Below are 22,002 nucleotides of genomic sequence, written 5' to 3'. Positions count from 1 at the left end.
TTGGCAGGCCAGAAAGGCTTGGCACGATATCTTCAGTGTGCTAAACAGAAAAAATATGCAGCCGAGAATCCTTTATCCAGCAAGTCTGTCATTTAGAATAGAAGGAGAGATAAAGGTCTTCCCAAACAAACAAAAACTGAAGGAATTTGTCACCACGAAACCAGCCCTACAAGAGATCCTAAGGGGGATCCTGTGAGACAAAGTACCAGAGACATCACTACAAGCATAAAACATACAGACATCACAATGACTCTAAACCCGTATCTTTCTATAATAACACTGAATGTAAATGGATTAAATGCACCAACCAAAAGACATAGGGTATCAGAATGGATAAAAAAACAAGACCCATCTATTTGCTGTCTACAAGAGACTCATTTGAGATCTGAGGACACCTTTAGATTGAGAGTGAGGGGATGGAGAACTATTTATCATGCTACTGGAAGCCAAAAGAAAGCTGGAGTAGCCATACTTATATCAGACAAACTAGACTTTAAATTAAAGGCTGTAACAAGAGATGAAGAAGGGCATTATATAATAATTACAGGGTCTATCCATCAGGAAGAGCTAACAATTATAAATGTCTATGCGCCAAATACCGGAGCCCCCAGATATATAAAACAGTTACTCATAAACATAAGCAACCTTATTGATAAGAATGTGGTCATTGCAGGGGACTTTAACACCCCACTTACAGAAATGGATAGATCATCTAGACACACAGTCAATAAAGAAACAAGGGCCCTGAATGATACATTGGATCAGATGGACTTGACAGATATATTTAGAACTCTGCATCCCAAAGCAACAGAATATACTTTCTTCTCGAGTGCACATGGAACATTCTCCAAGATAGATCATATACTGGGTCACAAAACAGCCCTTCATAAGTTTACAAGAATTGAAATTATACCATGCATACTTTCAGACCACAATGCTATGAAGCTTGAAATCAACCACAGGAAAAAGTCTGGAAAACCTCCAAAAGCATGGAGGTTAAAGAACACCCTACTAACGAATGAGTGGGTCAACCAGGCAATTAGAGAAGAAATTAAAAAATATATGGAAACAAACGAAAATGAAAATACAACAATCCAAACGCTTTGGGATGCAGCGAAGGCAGTCCTGAGAGGAAAATACATTGCAATCCAGGCCTATCTCAAGAAACAAGAAAAATCCCAAATACAAAATCTAACAGCACACCTAAAGGAAATAGAAGCAGAACAGCAAAGGCAGCCTAAACCCAGCAGAAGAAGAGAAATCATAAAGATCAGAGCAGAAATAAATAATATAGAATCTAAAAAAACTGTAGAGCAGATCAACGAAACCAAGAGTTGGTTTTTTGAAAAAATAAACAAAATTGACAAACCTCTAGCCAGGCTTCTCAAAAAGAAAAGGGAGATGACCCAAATAGATAAAATCATGAATGAAAATGGAAATATTACAACCAATCCCTCAGAGATACAAACAATTATCAGGGAATACTATGAAAAATTATATGCCAACAAATTGGACAACCTTGAAGAAATGGACAAATTCCTAAACACCCACACTCTTCCAAAACTCAATCAGGAGGAAATAGAAAGCTTGAACAGACCCATAACCAGCGAAGAAATTGAATCGGTTATCAAAAATCTCCCAACAAATAAGAGTCCAGGACCAGATGGCTTCCCAGGGGAGTTCTACCAGACATTTAAAGCAGAGATAATACCTATCCTTCTCAAGCTATTCCAAGAAATAGAAAGGGAAGGAAAACTTCCAGACTCATTCTATGAAGCCAGTATTACTTTGATTCCTAAACCAGACAGAGACCCAGTAAAAAAAGAGAACTACAGGCCAATATCCCTGATGAATATGGATGCAAAAATTCTCAATAAGATACTAGCAAATCGAATTCAACAGCATATAAAAAGGATTATTCACCATGATCAAGTGGGATTCATTCCTGGGATGCAGGGCTGGTTCAACATTCGCAAATCGATCAACGTGATACATCACATTAACAAAAAAAAAGAGAAGAACCATATGATCCTGTCAATCGATGCAGAAAAGGCCTTTGACAAAATCCAGCACCCTTTCTTAATAAAAACCCTTGAGAAAGTCGGGATAGAAGGAACATACTTAAAGATCATAAAAGCCATTTATGAAAAGCCCACAGCTAACATCATCCTCAATGGGGAAAAACTGAGAGCTTTTTCCCTGAGATCAGGAACACGACAGGGATGCCCACTCTCACCGCTGTTGTTTAATATAGTGCTGGAAGTTCTAGCATCAGCAATCAGACAACAAAAAGAAATCAAAGGCATCCAAATTGGCAAAGATGAAGTCAAGCTTTCGCTTTTTGCAGATGACATGATATTATACATGGAAAATCCGATAGACTCCACCAAAAGTCTGCTAGAACTGATACATGAATTCAGCAAAGTTGCAGGATACAAAATCAATGTACAGAAATCAGTTGCATTCTTATACACTAACAATGAAGCCACAGAAAGACAAATAAAGAAACTAATCCCATTCACAATTGCACCAAGAAGCATAAAATACCTAGGAATAAATCTAACCAAAGATGTAAAAGATCTGTATGCTGAAAACTATAGAAAGCTTATGCAGGTAATTGAAGAAGATATAAAGAAATGGAAAGACATTCCCTGCTCATGGATTGGAAGAATAAATATTGTCAAAATGTCAATACTACCCAAAGCTATCTACACATTCAATGCAATCCCAATCAAAATTGCACCAGCATTCTTCTTGAAACTAGAACAAGCCATCCTAAAATTCATATGGAACCACAAAAGGCCCCGAATAGCCAAAGTAATTTTGAAGAAGAAGACCAAAGCAGGAGGCATCACAATCCCAGACTTTAGCCTCTACTACAAAGCTGTAATCATCAAGACAGCATGGTATTGGCATAAAAACAGACACATAGACCAATGGAATCGAATAGAAACCCCAGAACTAGACCCACAAACGTATGGCCAACTCATTTTTGACAAAGCAGGAAAGAACATCCAATGGAAAAAAGACAGTCTCTTTAACAAATGGTGCTGGGAGAACTGGACAGCAACATGCAGAAGGTTGAAACTAGACCACTTTCTCACACCATTCACAAAAATAAACTCAAAATGGATAAAGGACCTGAATGTGAGACAGGAAACCATCAAAACCTTAGAGGAGAAAGCAGGAAAAGACCTCTCTGACCTCAGCCGTAGCAATCTCTTACTCGGCACATCCCCAAAGGCAAGGGAATTAAAAGCAAAAGTGAATTACTGGGACCTAATGAAGATAAAAAGCTTCTGCACAGCAAAGGAAACAACCAACAAAACTAAAAGGCAACCAACGGAATGGGAAAAGATATTTGCAAATGACACATCGGACAAAGGGCTAGTATCCAAAATCTATAAAGAGCTCATCAAACTCCACACCCGAAAAACAAATAACCCAGTGAAGAAATGGGCAGAAAACATGAATAGACACTTCTCTAAAGAAGACATCCGGATGGCCAACAGGCACATGAAAAGATGTTCAACGTCGCTCCTCATCAGGGAAATACAAATCAAAACCACACTCAGATACCACCTCACGCCAGTCAGAGTGGCCAAAATGAACAAATCAGGAGACTATAGATGCTGGAGAGGATGTGGAGAAATGGGAACCCTCTTGCACTGTTGGTGGGAATGCAAATTGGTGCAGCCGCTCTGGAAAGCAGTGTGGAGGTTCCTCAGAAAATTAAAAATAGACCTACCCTATGACCCAGCAATAGCACTGCTAGGAATTTATCCAAGGGATACAGGAGTACTGATGCATAGGGGCACTTGTACCCCAATGTTTATAGCAGCACTCTCAACAATAGCCAAATTATGGAAAGAGCCTAAATGTCCATCAACTGATGAATGGATAAAGAAATTGTGGTTTATATACACAATGGAATATTACGTGGCAATGAGAAAAAATGAAATATGGCCTTTTGTAGCAACATGGATGGAACTGGAGAGTGTGATGCTAAGTGAAATAAGCCATACAGAGAAAGACAGATACCATATGGTTTCACTCTTATGTGGATCCTGAGAAACGTAACAGAAACCCATGGGGGAGGGGAAGGGAAAAAAAAAAAAAAAAGAGGTTAGAGTGGGAGAGAGCCAAAGCATAAGAGACTGTTAAAAACTGAGAACAAACTGAGGGTTGATGGGGGGTGGGAGGGAGGGCAGGGTGGGTGATGGGTATTGAGGAGGGCACCTTTTGGGATGAGCACTGGGTGTTGTATGGAAACCAATTTGACAGTAAATTTCATATATTAAAAAAAAAATTAATTAAAAAAAAAAAAAAAGAAAAAAAAAAAAAAATAAAGCCAGATGTGGAAATCTTAAAAAAAAAAAAAAAAAAAAAAAAAAAAAAAAAAAGAAAAAGCAGAACTATATAGACAATAAACATATCAGTGATTATGGAGATGTGGAGGGAGGGGAGAGATGAATAGGCAGAGCACAGAGGGATTTTTATGGCAGTGAAAATACTCTGTATGCTATTACAATGACGGTATATGTCATTACACATTTGTACAAACCCATAGGCCATACACATCAAGAATAAACCCTGAAGTAAACTATGGACTTTGGGTGACCAGGATGTGTGAATGTAAGTTCATACTTAGTAACAAATGTAGCATGCTTGTGAGTGATGTTGGTAATGGAGGCGGCGATACAGGAAATCTCTGTACCTCCCTCTTAATGTTGTTGTAAATCTAAAACTGCTTTTAAAAAAATAAAGTCTTGGGGCACCTGCGGCAGAGGGGAGGCGCTCAGTCGGTTAAACGTCCGACTTTGGCTCAGGTCGCGATCTCTCAGTCCATGGGTTTGAGCCCCACATCAGGTTCTGTGCTGACAGCTCACAGCATGGAGCTGCTTCAGATTCTGTGTCTCTCTCTATCTCTGCCCCTCCTCCCCTCGTGCTCTGTCTCCATCTCTTTCTCAAAAAATGAATAAACATTAAAAAAATTTTTTTAAAGAATCATTAAAAAAATAAAGTCCTAACAATTATATAATAAATATCTTGAGAAAAAGGGGTAATAAAAAATTGAGAAAGTAAAGGGATTCCCCAGGAGAAGAGATGCTACCCATTTACTGCAAAGACAGCTGCATTATTCTACCCACTGCACAGAAGTTTAACTGCATCTATGAGTCATCATATACGAAAACAGGATTTCTCTCCTCTTTACAACATAGGAAATAGAAACTATAATGCATTATTTTATTTCTTATGGAAGCTCATAAACATTTTTTTAATCACTAAACATCTTAAATTTCCAGGTCAAATTCTCCTCTCTCCCCACCCTAGAACATGCTGCATGTAGTTAATTATTCTGTATTTTCAGATACATTACAAACATGCATATTCAGATGATTCAAACTGACCACAAAATGTTTAAATTTGGGTTAGAGGGAACTGGGGAATTTTGTTCCTCGAGGAAAAAGGTGCTGTGCTTGGAGGAGAGAAAGGACTGGTTCTGTCACCAATTTTTAGACATTCCCTGAGCTAAAAGACTTCACTAAACATACTGCACTCAAATTAGTTTCTTCTAGTGATTTATCTACTGAGGTACATACAAATAATGCCACTTTAGTTAGACTGTCTCACAGACCTGCAGTATAAAGTTCCTGCAGACTTAGGTAATTCCTAGGCTATGTATCCCAGCTATACTGGTTTTTAATTCCCAACTTTCTAGTTTTCACAAGTGTTAACCCTGCATCCAGATAGGTACTTCCTCTACATACCGAAGATGGACATAATTCATCTGTGTAAGTCAAACTTCCCTAATTGTAAGTATTTTTAAAGGTAAAGGTATCCAATTTTATTTTAAAAATTTAAGCTGATGGGACACCTGGGTAGCTCAGTGGTTAAGTGTCCGACTTCAGCTCAGGTCATGATCTCACAGTTTGTGGGTTCAAGCCCCACGTCGGGCTCTGTGCTGACAGCTCAGCTCGGAGCTTGGAGCCTGCTTCAGATTCTGTGTCTCCCTCTCTCTCTGCCCCTCCCCCGCTCATGCTCGCTCTTTCTCTCTCTCTCAAAAATAAACATTAAAAAAATGTTTTTTAATTTAAGCTGAAATGTCTCTGAGAAATCAATATGCTACAGATGAAAGATTTTATTGTATACTGTACAGGGCCAAAATCCTATACTGTGGTCACACAAGTACATGCTCAATAATGCTCATAAGCCAGAGAAAGGCTGGAAGGAGAAAGGCAAAGAGACAGACAAATAGTATTTGTGTAAATTATAGATCAAGATTCCAGCATAAAGAACCAAAACCTTTTTCTGCCAGATTCATAAAATAGTGTGAAAGAAGGATATCAAAGAATTTTTAGTCTGTAAAAACAACTGCCAAGCATGCAACAGTTTCCAAACTTTTAAAATACAATATAAACTTTTTTTTTTTTTCCTCAAGGGAAACTCTTCTACAGAATCTTGTGCAGAATAAATAATTGAAGAGACTGGGCCATGAGGGTGAGGAGGAAAGTGAGGGGGCCCAACTTGCTGAGATGGCCGAACCTCCCCAAGCCCATCTTAAACTGCACGGCAGCCCCCGGCCTTGGCAGAACACAGCTAGAAAACCTCTGCCCAAATGGCCTCTCAGGATGAAAGAATTCATAATTGCAAAACACTAACACTGTCTTTTTAACACTGCAATAGCTATTTAATACTATTTAGTTCAAATCTGAGTTCTTAAACTCAAGGCTGGAGTCACAATTTAACTAAGTTATATTTTAAACAGTGAGTCTAGATCTGATACTTAAAAACTCACCAATTTCTTAGTTGTAAGGAATCAAGGACCCACCTTCTTTTGTTGATTCACTATTTCAGTCGCACACAAGTACAGTGTTTAAGCACAGTAAGAAGAACCTAATCATTCCAGTACAAAGTCTCAATTTTCATTAACTAGAGTTAACACACTTGGCCTGTGCAGTCCGATATGGCAGTCACCAGTCATGTGTGGCCACTGAGCACCTGGACTGTAGTCTGAAAGGAGACGTACACAAACCGTAAACTACATCCTGGATTTCAAAGACTCAGTCAACAAAAAAAATGTAAATGCTTCAATGATATTTTTTGGTATGCCGACTTAAATATATGAATTTCACCTCTTTCTGTTCACTTTTTAAATGTGACTGCCAAGAAAATCTGAAGTTACAGATGTAATTCTCATTTCATTTCCACTGAACAGAACTACACTAGAATATCTCAAAAATACCTCTTCCAATACTAACAGTCAGAAGCAATCATATAAATCACTTCTAAAGTAATGACTATTTCTCTCAAATATCTAGTGTTAGAGGTATCTGAAGGCGATATTTCTGAACTGGTTTTTTTTTTTGTTTTTTTTTTTTGCACTAACCACTGCCATTAAGTTTTTGAACTAGAATCCAGAACTTCCTTTTATTAATCTAACATGTGGCATCCTAACTATTCTATTGGAATGAGTGGGATTATTTCAACAACAGAGCTCACAGCAGAGGTGTTCAAGGTAAAGAAACAATTAAAAAGACCATTTCTGTCAGGGAGATGGAAATAAAAGCCGATGGTGTGCAGCTGAAGTGTAAGAGTAAGGAAGGGGCTAGGAACCAGGGTTGCAGTCAAATCCTTCACTGGGTTGGGGTCTGTAATCCTGGTGCTTCAAGGGTGTGACTCTCCCAGACCGCCAAGATTCCTGAGAACAGTGTCATGTGAAACAAGGGCCTTTTATTTTCCAAAGGATCCCAGTATGAAGCTATGGCCACGGCAGGATCCATCTTCACCAACCTCCCCATCAGTGTCAACTCCAAATGTGTCAGCGCAGCCACAGCCTTGCAGCATTTTCACCAAGGAGCAGCTTGACGAGCCCATTAAGAGAACCGCTCCCAGTAATACCTTCTTATCACTGTCGTGTCTATGTCACCACAAACTTTAAAACAGTAGGTCTGAGCCAATTTAATTAACTCGGATAATTCTCCCTAGACAACGGATTAACATTTGAGTTAGGATCATCTTTTCTTTGTAAGTTGTGAGAGAAATATGATGCTTTAAAAAATATTACATTTATACTCACATACATAATTGAAAAGTGGATTTAGAACTGACTCGTACAATATCATACAGCTCATCTAAATATTTCAAAAGGAAAACATATATATTTAATGCAGCCTCTATTTTTCTCACATACCATTTATGGGCTAAATATTTTATACTCTGTGCTGGTTTAATATTTTAATTTTTTTAATGTTATTAATGTTCTCTAAGATTTCCCTTAATATCTCCTTTCAACACTTGTATATGGGCAAGAGAGAAAGCAGCCGGTGATTGCTTGCCTTCCACACAGAAATGACCTTATGTTTCAGTGACTAAATGGATCCTTTCCTATGCAAATGTAACCATCATTCTATCACTGTATCTAATGTCATGTTGTTTAGCAACTGTATTTTTTAATATTTGATAGAACATCACCCTCTTTTTAAAAAATGTTGCCTAGTACCATTCATTTATTTTTCCACATCAATTTTAGATTCATTCTGTCAAGTTCTCAAAATCTAACAGTCAATAAATTATGTGGATAACCATTTAGAAAAAAAAAGATTAGCGTATCAAATACCATGTCACAAAATAATTTTCAGATCAAATATATAAAAAAAATTATAAAGCAGAAGAAATCTTGGCTTAGATAAGGCTTTATAGTATGACATCAAAGACAGAAACCCTAAAGAAAAAATTAATAGAACTAAGCAATTCTAAATAATTGTTTATGAAACAATTGTATTTCCAAAAAAAACTATTAGGCAAAAATTAAGGTCAAATAGGAAAATATCCACAATTGCAACAAAATGGCTAAGGGCTAATAATATAGGTAATGTATGAAGAGCTATTTCAAAATAGTAAAATATAAATATACTAAAAGAAAAATGGGCAGAGGACATAAAACATTTACAAAAACTGGAAATGCCTACAAGTACATGAAAAAATGCTCAACCTAATTCATAATTAAAGAAATGCAAATTAAAAACAAATAATCAGATATTGTATTTTTTCACCTATAAGATTGGCAAAGACAAGTCTAGAAGTAGGGGAAATTAAAAGAAATAATAGTGCCCAACATTGGTAAAGCGTGAGGAAATGGACAATCTCAAACACTGCTGGTGAAAGTCTGTATCAACAAAACTTTTGAGAGTGCTTTGCCAATATATATTAAAATCTTTAAGACAACTACACGGATGCAGCAATTTCACTTCTAGGGCCATTTCTTAAGAATATAAATGGACATATTCTCCTAGATGTTTATATAAAGACATTCAACCAAGCACTATTTACAAGAGTGAAAAAGTAAAAAAACTACATGTTCTATAATTAGGGATTGGTTACGTAAATTATGGTACATTTAATAGTAGACTGGACTCCTTTGCAATCATTATTACTATACATTTGTTGATTTGTCATATTTAAAAAGGAAAATCTTAAGCGTGAAAGTTAAATAAAATATTGTATTATAAAATGCTTAGTGCACCTACATAATAAGGAAAAGATTAAATGACATAAAGAGAGAACTGACAGTAATAGAATAAATAGTAGATGACTTTAACACCTTACCTGAATGAATAGACTAGCCAGACAGAAAGCCAGTAAGTAAACACTGGCTTTAAAGGACACATTAGACCAGATGGATTTAACAGACATAAACGAAACATGTCATCCAAAAACTGCAAAATACACTCTTCTCGAGTGTACATGGAACATTCTCCAGGACAGACCACATGTTAAACCACAAAACAAACCACAATAAATTCAGTAAGATTGAAATCATATGAAGCATCTTTTCTAACCCCAATAATATGAAAATAGAAATTGACTGCAAGAAGAAAATTGGAAAAAACACAAACACCTGGAGACTAAACAACACGCTATAAACAACTAATAGGTCAACAATAACAACAACAAAATTGAAAGAAAAAAATACCTTGAAACAAATGAAAATGGAAACAATGTATCAAAAGTAGCTTTAAGAGGGAAGTTCTTAAAGATAGAGGCCTAAGTCAAGAAACAAAAATCTCAAATGAACGATCTAACTTTACACATAAAGGAACTAGGAAAAGAAGAACAAAGCCTAAAGTTAGCAGAAGGAAGAAATAATAAAGGCCAGAGGAAATAAATGAAATAGAAACTTAAATAAAACAGAAAAGAGCAATGAAACTAAAAACTGGTTCTTTGAAAAGATAAATAAAACTGATAAACCTCCAGCCATATTCATAAGAATATGAAAACAAAAGAGAGAGAAGGACAAAATAAATAAAAGAGTTACAAATGACACCACAGAAAATACAAAGGATCATAAAAGGATACCACAAACAATTACATGCCAACAAACTGGAAAACCTAGAATGGATAAATTCCTAGAAACACACAACCTTCCAAGATTAAGTCACACATAAATAGAAAATGTGGATAGACCAACTACAAGTAATGAAATTGAACCAGTAATTTTAAAACTCCCAAAATACAAAAGTCCAAAACTAGACGGCTTTATAGGTGAATTCTACAAAACATTTAAACAAGAGTTAGTATCTACCCTTCTCAAATTATTCCAAAATACTGAAGAGTAAGGAATGCTTCCAAATTCATTTTATGAGGCCAGCATTAATTACCCTAATATCAAAACCAAAGACACCACAAAAAAAGAGAAATTTACAAGTCAACATCCCTGATGAACACAGATGCAAAAATCCTCAATAGAATATTAGCAAACTGAATTCAACAATACATTAAAAGGATCATATATCATGATCAAATGGGATTTATTCCAGGAACATAAGGATGGTTCAATATCCACAAACAAATCAATGTGAGACACCACAAAATGAAAGATAAAAATCACAGGATCATCTCAATAGTTGCAGAAAAAGCATTTGATAATTCAATATCCATTATGATAAAAACTCCTAATAAAGTGGATATACAGGAAACATATCTCAACATAATAAAGGGCATAAATGACAAATCCACAGCTAACCTACTTACTCAACAGTAAAAAGCTGAAAGCTTTTCCTCTAAGATCAGGAGTAAGACAAGGATGCCCACTCTCACCACTTTTATTCAACATAGTGTTAGAAGTCCTAGCCACAGTGACTAGGCAAGAAAAAGAAATAAAAGGCCATCAAAATTGGAAAGGAAAAAGTAAAACTGTCACAATTTGCAGATAGCATGACACTACATAAAGAAAGCCCTAAAGACTACAGAAAAAACTGCTAGAACTAATAAATGAATTCAGTAAAGCTGTAGGATACAAAATTAACATACTAACATAGTAGTGTATTTGTGCACACTAATAATGAGCTATCAGAAAAATGCCACTGCAAAAATAATTGCAATTACAATTCCATCAAAAAGAATAACACACCTAGGAATAAATTTAATCAATAAGGTGAAAGATCTGTACACTGAAAACCATAAGACATTGATGAAAGAAACTGAAAACAACATAAATAGAAAGATATATTCCATGCTCATAAATTAAAAGAATTAAAATGTCTATACTACCCAAAGCAATCTATAAATTCAATGCAATCCCCATCAAAATATCAATGGCATTTTTCACAGAACTATAACAAAGAATCGTAATATTTCTATGGAACTACAAAAAATGCCAAGTAGCCAAAGCAATCTTAAGAAAGAAGAACAGGGGTGCCTGGGTGGCTCAGTCAGTTAAGCGTCCGACTTCGGCTCAGGTCGTGATCTCACGGTCTGTGAGTTCAAGCCCCGCGTCGGGCTCTGTGCTGACAGCTCAGAGCCTGGAGCCCGTTTCAGATTCTGTGTCTCCCTCTCTCTGTCCCTCCCCTGTTCATGCTCTGTCTCTCCCTGTCTCAAAAATAAATAAACGTTAAAAAAAAAAATTTTTTTTTAAGAAAAAAAAAAAAAAAAGAAAGAAGAACAAAGCAGGAGGTATCATGCCCCCTAATTTCAAACTATACTACGAAGCTATAGTAACTAATGCAGTAAGATACCAGTATGAAAACAGACACATATATCAATGGAACAGAATAGAAACCAGAAGCAAACCCATGCTTATACGGTCAATTAATCTATGACAAAGGAGACAAGAACATACAAAGGGGAAAAACAGTCTCTTCAATAAATGATGGGAAAACTAGACAGCTACATGCACAAGAATGAAACTGGACCACTATCTTACACTTCATACAAAAATTCAAAATAGATTAAAGACTTGTACATAAAAAGTGAAACCATAAAACTCCTCGAAGAAAACACAGGCAGTAAGCTCTGACATCAGTATTAGCAATATTTTTTTGGACCAGTCTCCTGTGGCAAGGGCAACAAAAGCTAAAATATACAAATGGCATTACATCAAGCTAAAAACATTTTCCACAATAAAAGAAACCATAAACAAAACAAACAGGCAATCTGCTGAATGGGAGAAGATACTTGCAAGTCATACATATGATAAGGAGTTAAAATCCAAAATATATAAATAACTTACACAACTTAATATCAAAAAACCAAACCTGATTTTAAAATGGGCAGAGGAAAATAAAATAAAATAAAATAAAATAAAATAAAATAAAATAAAATAAAGTAAAATAAAAACGAATAGTCATTTTTCCAAAGACATACAGATGGCCAACAGGCACATGAAAAGATGCTACACATCACTCATCATCAGAGAAATGCAAATCAAAATCATAATGAAATATCACATTACACCTGTCAGAGTGGCTAGTATCAAAAAGACAAGTATTACTGAGTGGAGAAAAGGGAGACATTATACAATGCTGGTGGGAATATAAATTGGTACAGCCACTACAGAAAAAAGTCTGAGGGCTCCTCAAAAAATTAAAAATAGAATTGCCATATGATCCAGTAATTCCACTCCTGGGTCTTTAGCTGAAGAAAACAAAAATATCAACTCAAAGAGATGTATGTACCCTTATGTTCACTGCAGCACTGCTTGTAACAGCCAAGACATGGAAACAACCTAAGTGTCCATTAATAAATAAACAGGTAAAAAAGATGTGGGGTGTGTGCATATATATTCATATTCTATTATAATGGAATATTACTCTGTCATAAAAAAAAAAAATGAAATCTTGCCACTGTGACAACATGAATGGACCTAGAGGCCATTATGCTAAGTGAAATAAGTCAGACAGAAAGACAAAAACTGTATGATTTCACTTCTATGTGGAACCTAAAAACCAAGGATACATATTCCCACACACACATAACAATGTTTTCCTACTAAAGGTACATGACTGCAGTATATAACTGCAGATAAGCATAGTAAAAGTTGGAAGAAATTTATACCAACATGTAAATCATGGTAACTAACTCTCTAAAGGACAGAATTATGGGTTATTTTATTTACTTCTCATGTCATCCACATTTTCTCATTTTTCTAAAATGAACATGTATTATGTAACTTTAATAGCTGACCAGAAGAAAGAACTTGAACAAATAAATGACTCAAAGATTGAGAAGTTACTATGAACTCCACTTTTAAATGTTAAAAAATGGATAAGAAAAAAGTCTACATCAAGAGTTTTTAAAAACTTGGGGAAGTGTAGATGTGATATCCATTTATCCAATCACCCAGATTTTCTGCCTTTATTGTTCAATGGTGATTCACATATCGCCAAAATGTAATGTGTCAACCTTGACTGGATTCCAATTTAAACATCCAACTGTAAAAAGACGTAACTTCAGACAACTGGGGAAGTCCGAATAGAGTAAGCATTAAATTATGTTAATAGATCATTTATTCTGTTAATGTAGTACTAGTATATCATAATTTTTTAAAGTCCTTATCTGTGGGGAAATATGACAATTTCTGTAATTTGCTTTACAATATTCCAGCCAAAGATAAAAAAGTGGAGAAGGATGAAATAAGACTAGCAAAATGAGCTGTTGTTCAATGGGTACAGAGCCTAGTTTTGCAAGTGAGAAAAGTTTTAGAGACCTGTTACACAACTCTATGCATATAGTTAACATTACTATACCATACCCTTTAAAATCATTAACATGGTAAATTTTAAAGTGTTTTCTACCACAATTAAAAAAAAAAAGACTGGCAAAATGATGGTAACCATCTAATGTTGGGTAACAACTATACAGAAATTCATTTAAAAGTTTTTTTCTTTTTTTTTAATGACGCTCACACAGCACTGCCACATACTGAATCACATGAAGGTTTAATTTTGTTTAGTTTGCTAAGGAAGAAAGAGAAATATATTATCAGTAACATTTTTTGAGTTAAGCAGGCAGAGTATCAGAAGAACAATTCAAACAGCCTTAGTAGGGAAAACAAGTGCTGGCTTTTTAAAGGCTGCTTCTTCTAGCCTAGCTGAATTATGGTAAATAAAAATCTCACTTTTACCAACAATGAGGTTTAATTATGCAGAGTAATCACAATAGTAATTTGAAAAAAGGATTTGCAATCAATAGTAAGCACACTCCACAGATGAGTAATTGAGAACTAAAAAGTAGGATGTGATTCCTTTTTTTTTTTTTTTTTTTCTCCAACCTGAAGGTTACAATTAGAATATAATAGGGGCACCTGGGTGGCTCAGTCGGTTAAATGTCCAACTTCAGCTCAGGTCATGATCTCGCAGTTTGTGGGTTCGAGCCCTGTGTCAGGCTCTGTGTTGCCAGCTCGGAGCCTGGAGCCTCTTCTGATTCTGTGTCTCCCTATCTCTCTGCTCCTCCCCTGGAGGAGCTCTGTCTCCCTCAAAAATAAATAAACATTAAAAAAAAAAGAATTTAACAATATCTTATAACTATTTATGTTTGCACAGTGCTTTAGCATTCAGGTAAAAAAAAAAAACTCTGGTCTAGACATCCAGGATTTTATTGGCCCACTCTGACTGCATAGCTTGCTGCAGCGTAGGAAATAATTTTCCTCCTTGAGGATGCTGGAGGCCCCTCGTGCCACCTGACCAGAGTTACTCACAGCACAGCATTCATGGTACTTTATCAGCCAGCTGTTATTTCAGGGGAATGATTAAAAGCCAAAACATTACTGAGACTTAAAGCAGAAAATAATGCAGACTTTTTTTTAAATATATTTTTTTAAGGTTTTCCTTCAGCTCTTGTAATTTCTCCAGTAATTCCCTTATTCTGTAAGATGGAGATAACTACCAACCTTGACAGATTATCAAATGAAAGAGATAACACAGAGCAATATATTCCAGATAACTGCTTCTAGAAGAAGCACTGAGACTGTGTCTGGCACACAATGAATGGTCACAAATATTTACTCCCCTCTATGTTCATTTCCTTTTATGTTCTTGGTTTTTAATTGGAAAAGCATACAAAGTGAGTGTATTCTAAGAAGCAATATCCCCAAATTAGGTAGCAATTTTTTAGTTCTGCTTAAGCCACCAGTTCATTCAAAAAAAGGTTTTTACTACAGTTCTCAAAAGTATCTGTCACCACAAAGATACTTTTAGTTAGTATGCACATCAGTGCAGTATGAATCTCATAGTATCTGTATGCAAACAGCAGCCGATCTGAGGCTCCCTGGCGGAGGCATCTCAGCCAAGGTACCCCAGCTATCAGAAACAGAGCGAGACACAGAAGTGGAGCCAAGGCAAGAGCCAGAAACAGCCAAACACTAAAGAAATGGAAAAGAAAACAGAGAAAGAACAGAGGTAGAGAGAGGGAGAAGGGGAAGGACAGAGGGGGAGAAAAAGGGAAGACCAAGATTAGGAGAATGACGTGAATGTGAGCATGTAGCGAGCAGGAGAACCAGACAGCCACAGAGTGAGAGGGCAAGAGAGCACAAGGGAGGGAGGGAGGGAGCAGGCAAAGGAGCATGGGGCACAAAGACGTGAGCAGATATGAGAGAGGACCCGTGTACTGTGGTCAGCTAGTGTCAATGTCATCAAGACTTCTCCGCCTCTTTTTTTAAAATGGCTTAAACCTACCTGAATTATCTCTGATTGTTCTGCCAAAGCCTTCCTCTGTGCTTCCAGAGAAGATACTTGTTGCTGATAAATCAGGCGTTGCTTCTCCCAGTCCAGTGATTTCTGACGAAATTCCTGAAGAGGCAATTAAGGTACTTAACTTCTAAGTGCTTCTCCTTACTGTCATGCTTCCCAGATTCATTCTTACTTTAATTTTTCCCCTTGTCCCTGGGTATACACACACCTTACTCCCCAGCAGGAGCTCCATTACTCACTTAGCTGATAGAACTGGAGAGCAACACTAAATTCCTGACATACTGAGCCTCTGGAGATCTGTCTCTCTAAATTTAACACCCTAATGGTGAAGAGTATGAAGCACAGATGCTGAATACTGGGTCCACGATGGTTTTCACAGATTTGCTGCCACCTAAAGGTTGTTATCATTTTTTGTGATGTTCTTCAGAAAACTGATCTGAAGAGAACTAAAATTTCAAAATATGATCATGAGGAGATCCTGCTACCAATTCTTGATATCCAAACACAGAAATTGAACAGATCAAATAAATTTTCAGGTAAGTCCCTCCGTAGCCCAATTCTTCTCAGTATCTGAAATTCAGGAACCAAATAGATTCCTAAAGCAGAATACCCTTTGATATCCAGATTTTTACCATCTCAACAGAACAACTGCAAGAACTTGAATAACAATGGGAGATCTGTACTAAATTTTAACAGGTATTTGTAACCCAAAGTGGAACAGTCAAAATTAATGATGGGTCACTACAAGTTGCATGAGCAACAAAGAAGATGAGCCCAATATTTATGAAAATATGATTATGAAAATATGATTTATGATCATATAAAATATGAAATTATGAGTTATGAAAATCAAAGGGATTTCTATCACTGTTCTCTAGGACCCTCACCTCTAGAAGTCTCATGCTAACTTGGGGGTAATCACAGTTAACCAGCTTTCTGATAATCATTCATTCATTCATTCATTCATTCTCCTATATATGCCAGGGGCTATTTTAGGGATTGGGGATACAACAGTTAACAAAAACAAACAAAATCCTAGCCCCATTCAATTGGCATTAGACAACACATTCACTGTATAATACATTACATGACAATACCTATTTTAGAGAAAATGGAGCACACAGAGTTGGGAGTTGCAATTTTAAAAAAAGGATGGCCAGACTGAGTAACATTTAAATTCCCAGGGAGATAGGGATGAAGTCATACTATTCTGGGAAGATGGAAAGGCAAGTACAAAGGTTGAACTGGTAGAAATGTCCTGGTATGTTTAAGGGCAAGCAACGAGGTATGGCTTGAATGGAGTAAAAGGAAAAGTAGGTAGAGAAAGGTCAGTTAACAAGGAGCAAGATTGTGTAGGTGATCAGGATCACTTCAGCTTTTGAGAGAAGCTACTAGAAGGTTTTTTGTAGAGGAGAGGACATGATTTGACATAATTACAACAGAATCATTCTGGCTGCTGTGTGGAGAAAAGAGAAGCCAAGGGTGACTCCAAAGTTTTAGGCTTGAAAAGTTGAGGAATGGAGTTGCCATTAACTAAAACAGGAATGGTGTTGGTAGATGGGGAAGAGAAGACCAGTATGAAGTGTGACACAGCTTTAGATATCAAGGTGGAGATGTGAAACAGCTGAAACAGGCCGTTAGAAAAATTATTCTGTAGCAAAAAGGACAGGTCAAGGCTGGATATATAAAAGTGGGAATTATCAACATATATACAGTGCTAAAAACTACAAGACTGGATGATATCACCAAGGGAGGGAGCATGGATAGAAAAAAGAAGAGGTCCAATGACACTACCCTAGGGTATTCCAAAGGTAAAAGGCTGGGGATCAAAAGAGATTGAGAGGACTGGTTAACAAGGTAGGAGAAAGCCCAGGAAAGTATGGCTGTTCTCTAAGTCAAATCAAGGAACTATTTTCAGGTACAAGTCATTGGTGACCTCCAAGTAAATAGCTTCTGCAGAGTTGAGGGGGCAAAAGCCTTATTGAGTGGGTGCAAGAAAAATGGACAATGAGGAATTGGACACCAGTACAGATGCCTAAAGTAGTTTAGTTATAAAACAAAGGAAAATGGGTGCCTGGGTGGCTCAGCCAGTTAAGCATCCGACTTCAGCTCAGGTCATGCATGATTTCAAAAGTTTGAGCCCCACGTTGGGCTCAGTGCTTCAGATTCTGTGTCTCCCTCTGTCTCTGCCCCTACCCTGCTTGCCCTCTCTCTCAAAAACAAATAAACATTTTTAAAAAATGAAGGAAAAAATGGGGCAGCATCCAGAGAAAGAGAGGTCAAAAGAGGATTTAAGAGGGGAGAAATCTGGATGGTGGTGGAAATATCCAGTATGAAAGAAGGGAGGATGCAGAAGAGAGAAGAATCGGTGGAGCCATGTCTTGGGTAAGGATCGGGGAGAGTATGGGCAGTTCCACCAGCAAGAAGGCAGAGTATATGGGCACAGATGCAAATAGGTGGGAAGATACAGTGTCAGAAGTCTGTGAAAATCTCTTCTTATTGCTTCTATTTTCTCAATGAAATGGAAAGCAAGATCATCACCCAAATATAAGAATGTGGAAAAAAGTATCGAAATTTGAGAAAAGAGAAAGTATGAAATAGTCATTATGGAAAGTAGCAGAGTGAAGGGAAATATAGTATGTTTCTGGGTAGCATTAGGACTTATTTGAGGAAGTGACCATGAATTTAAAATGAGGCCAGTCAGCATAATTATGTTTTTCTCCAGCCACGGTCTACCACACATGGCAAGTAGAGACTGGGCAGAAAGCTGGATTTAACTACAGTTATGGTTTTGCCAAGCAAATATGATGAAGTAAGAGAGGGACACAGGAGCTGAAGGGGAATATAAGGAATGTTACCATGGAATTGAAGCTGGGTAATGACTGACACATGAAGGCATGTGATAGGTATGCAGCAGTGAAAAGGTGGCAGAATTCAATCACTTGGGGATGGGATCAAATGACTATTGAGAGTCAAGGGACTAGAGGAAGTGAGCTAAAAAGAGAAGGATGGTAGTCAAAGAATGAAATGCTTAAAAATGTGATTCCAGGAGGGTTGCAAGTTTGGTCATGACGACACCTAAGGAACAGTAGCGGGAATGGGTGGATGAGATAAGGAGGAGATCAATATGCCCATGGAGGAAAGAACAACAAGGAATTCAAAGACCAGAGTCATATAAGTATCATCCTTGTAGATACTGAAATCTTTAAGAATTATGGTAAGTGTATTGTTGGAGACAGTGACAGTGTCCTGGAAGCTGAAACCTCTAAGGGAAATAACCCAAGGATCAGAAGATGATGACTTTGGTTGTATGTATATTGGTAGGGGATACAGGCTGAAGACATGAAGATCAAAGATGGGGTCTTAAGGTAGAAAAGAGAATGGCCAAGAAGTGGTAATGAGGAACAAGAGGAAGATGAGGAGTCTGGGGAGAAAACCTCAGGTATCGTTGAAGGTGCCTGGAAAGGAAGCAGTATCTGCATAGTCCTCTGAGTCTAGGCTCTTCGAACGTATAAAAATATTATGATGTAAAAGAACACTAACTATAGAAATTACAATTCTAAATAGTAATAATGGTATTTGTGGGTGACAGATGCTCTGAGAAAATTGTATCTAATCATAGAGAAATGTTGAACAATACTTCTCAAATTACAAACACCCAGGGGAGCTAGATAAAATGCAGATCCTAGGCCCCACATCATACTACTGGAGCAGAATCTCTGACAGCCTAAAGAGGACTCTGGTGATTCTTGGTACACTGGAGGACCAATGGTATAGACAGAGGAGGGGAGAGGCAGATACCAGGGAAAAGAGTGACAGCCTCATGCTGTTCCTTCCTTCACTCTTGGCAGTGTTAACTCACCACCTCCCTTAGGTCCTCTGGGAATCAACATACACAATAACCAGAGTTACTCTGCCTTAATAAAAAGAAAGCAAAGAAGGGAGTAAATGGCTTACTACATCTAAATGGGAACTGAGGATAAGCAATCTGATATGCACAGTACTCTGTACAAAAAGCCAAGTAGTTTCAACATTTACTAACCCCTATTCTATTAGGTGGTAAATAAGACAAGGACACTGCCCATGGAGGACTGGTAGTGACTGGTGGTCAATGTTTCTCAATATTGGCATTTTGGGGACAGTAACCCTTCCTGTGTAGTGTGGCCCTGGGCATGTTTAGAATCCCTAGTCCCTGTCCCCTAAACACTAGTTTCACTCCCAGTCATTTGGACAACCAAAGTAATGTGTCCGTACATTTCCAAATGCCCTCAAAGGGTGGTAGTGCCCCACTGGAAACTACTGATAGGTAATAACCCCATTAACCACAGGAGACCAGGTGATGACAGGATGTACCTCTGAAATAGCTCCACGCCAGTCCTGGAGACGGCAGAAAACCAGGTTCAGAACTAGTACCATTTCTAGAAAGAGCACCTTCCTACAGGAAGTCTGCCAACCACTATGAAGAAATTATTACCATGAACATACCTCTATTTTTCCAGTTAACCTCTCAATTTCAGATCGATCTTCCCTGTGATTTTTGGTGTTTCCTCTGAAGTCCCTTATATGCTTTTTCTGTAGTCTTTCATAGCTTCTTTTCAGTCTGCCTAACTGTAGACACAGTTATTTCTAGACTTAAAATTTAAGAATTTGTAAACAGTCATGGTGGAACAAATTGGTATTATGAAAGCAAGAGCAGTGCTAAACAGGACTATTGAAAATAGACTGAGCGTGTTAGATTTGCAAATTAAATACAAACGATTCAAACTTGCATATAAAAAATAAACACTAGAACAGAAAGATATTGCATCAAAGAAAAAAATCAAGGGAAAAATATTTTTTAAACAAAACTTTAATTTTTATTACAATAGCCTTGCACTTAAGGACCCCATAAACCACACCCATGATAAAAGCAGTAAATAAAAATTCTTTTTTCTTTTCTCTAGACCTGTGGTTCTTGAGTCATTCTCCTGTGGAACACTGATATTCAGTAAGCAGGAGAGGAATGCGTTGGAATTAAATAAAAATAAAAGCAGGTTGTTGTTGTTTTTTCCTAATCTGGAGAATAACATTGAGTTGCTACAATTTTTACTTTTGTTATTTATCCCAAAATGCTTTTGAAAACTTTGGATTCTTCATTATTTAAAATCTAGCTGATTTAACTCAACATTCAGTTAATTAGCAACATTGAGTTGCTACAATTTTTACTTTTCTTATTTATCCCAAAATGTTTTTGAAAACTCTGGATTCTCCATTATTTAAAATCTAGCTGATTTAACTCAAACATTAAATTTTTTTACGTAAGTTCTTGGTATCAATATTTTATAGTATTATACAAAAACGGCTTTATTTCTTTCAGGTACTCAACTGAGAAACACATTCTAGAATCCCTGTTTAGATAGCATCAAACATATAATTAGACAAGACTCTATGCCTGAATTTAAAAACAAAGAAATAAATTTCTAACCCTATACCTCCCAGAGAATATATACACTTCTCGTTTTATGAAGTCCAAACAGGCCCGTTAACAAAATTCTAAGGGTTAAAGAGAGAATTATGCAACACATAACATAATTAAAATCTTACTTCTTCATGTAGTTTCTTTAACTCCTGCTTATAGTCCATGGACATCTCTTGTTTAACTTTTTCATGTTCTTCTACTTGTTGACGCAACATTACAACCTAGAAGCCAAAAGGTGTAGTATTTTTCATTATTGGCATTGAAACAATATCCTTGAAACCTTGAAATAGGAAATAACCTTTGCACTTACCCGTAAAAACAAGTTCTCAACTGTATATGGTAATACCCCCCTTCTCAGGAAATCAAACATCTAATTACTTAAAAATCCATAACACTGACAAAAAATGGAAAACAGAACCTTTCTAAAATTTCTAGATTTACATGAAAACTTGCTCTGTTTGACTTATTCTCCCCAACATTTTTTATTTAAAAAAACTCATGAAAAAATTAAGAGATACAAGGTTGTAAAAACCTTGGAAACTAAGAATATTGAACAAAAATCAGTAAGACTTCAAG

The 22,002-nt window shown here is 36.7% G+C and overlaps 1 protein-coding gene across 8 annotated transcripts in view; it reads right to left on the bottom strand.

The window, feature by feature from the left end:
• CEP63 (centrosomal protein 63) overlaps nt 1-22,002 on the bottom strand; it is a 71,930-nt gene that overhangs the window by 28,676 nt on the left and 21,252 nt on the right. For all 8 annotated transcript variants that reach the window (XR_009261790.1, XM_058729955.1, XM_058729956.1 and 5 more), the window contains 3 exons: nt 21,552-21,647; nt 20,454-20,576; nt 15,954-16,067 (listed from right to left, as the gene is read on the bottom strand). Coding sequence is in view for 7 of the 8 variants with exons in the window: in XM_058729955.1 (XP_058585938.1) it covers nt 15,954-16,067; nt 20,454-20,576; nt 21,552-21,647 (333 nt within the window). In the remaining variant the exon portion in view is untranslated. The remainder of the gene's footprint in view (nt 1-15,953; nt 16,068-20,453; nt 20,577-21,551; nt 21,648-22,002) is intronic.

Source organism: Neofelis nebulosa, chromosome 5 (genome assembly GCF_028018385.1).
Source record: "Neofelis nebulosa isolate mNeoNeb1 chromosome 5, mNeoNeb1.pri, whole genome shotgun sequence".
NCBI lineage: Eukaryota > Metazoa > Chordata > Mammalia > Carnivora > Felidae > Neofelis > Neofelis nebulosa.
Note: the sequence above shows the minus strand (reverse complement) of the source record. Positions and strands in the feature narration are given on the sequence as shown.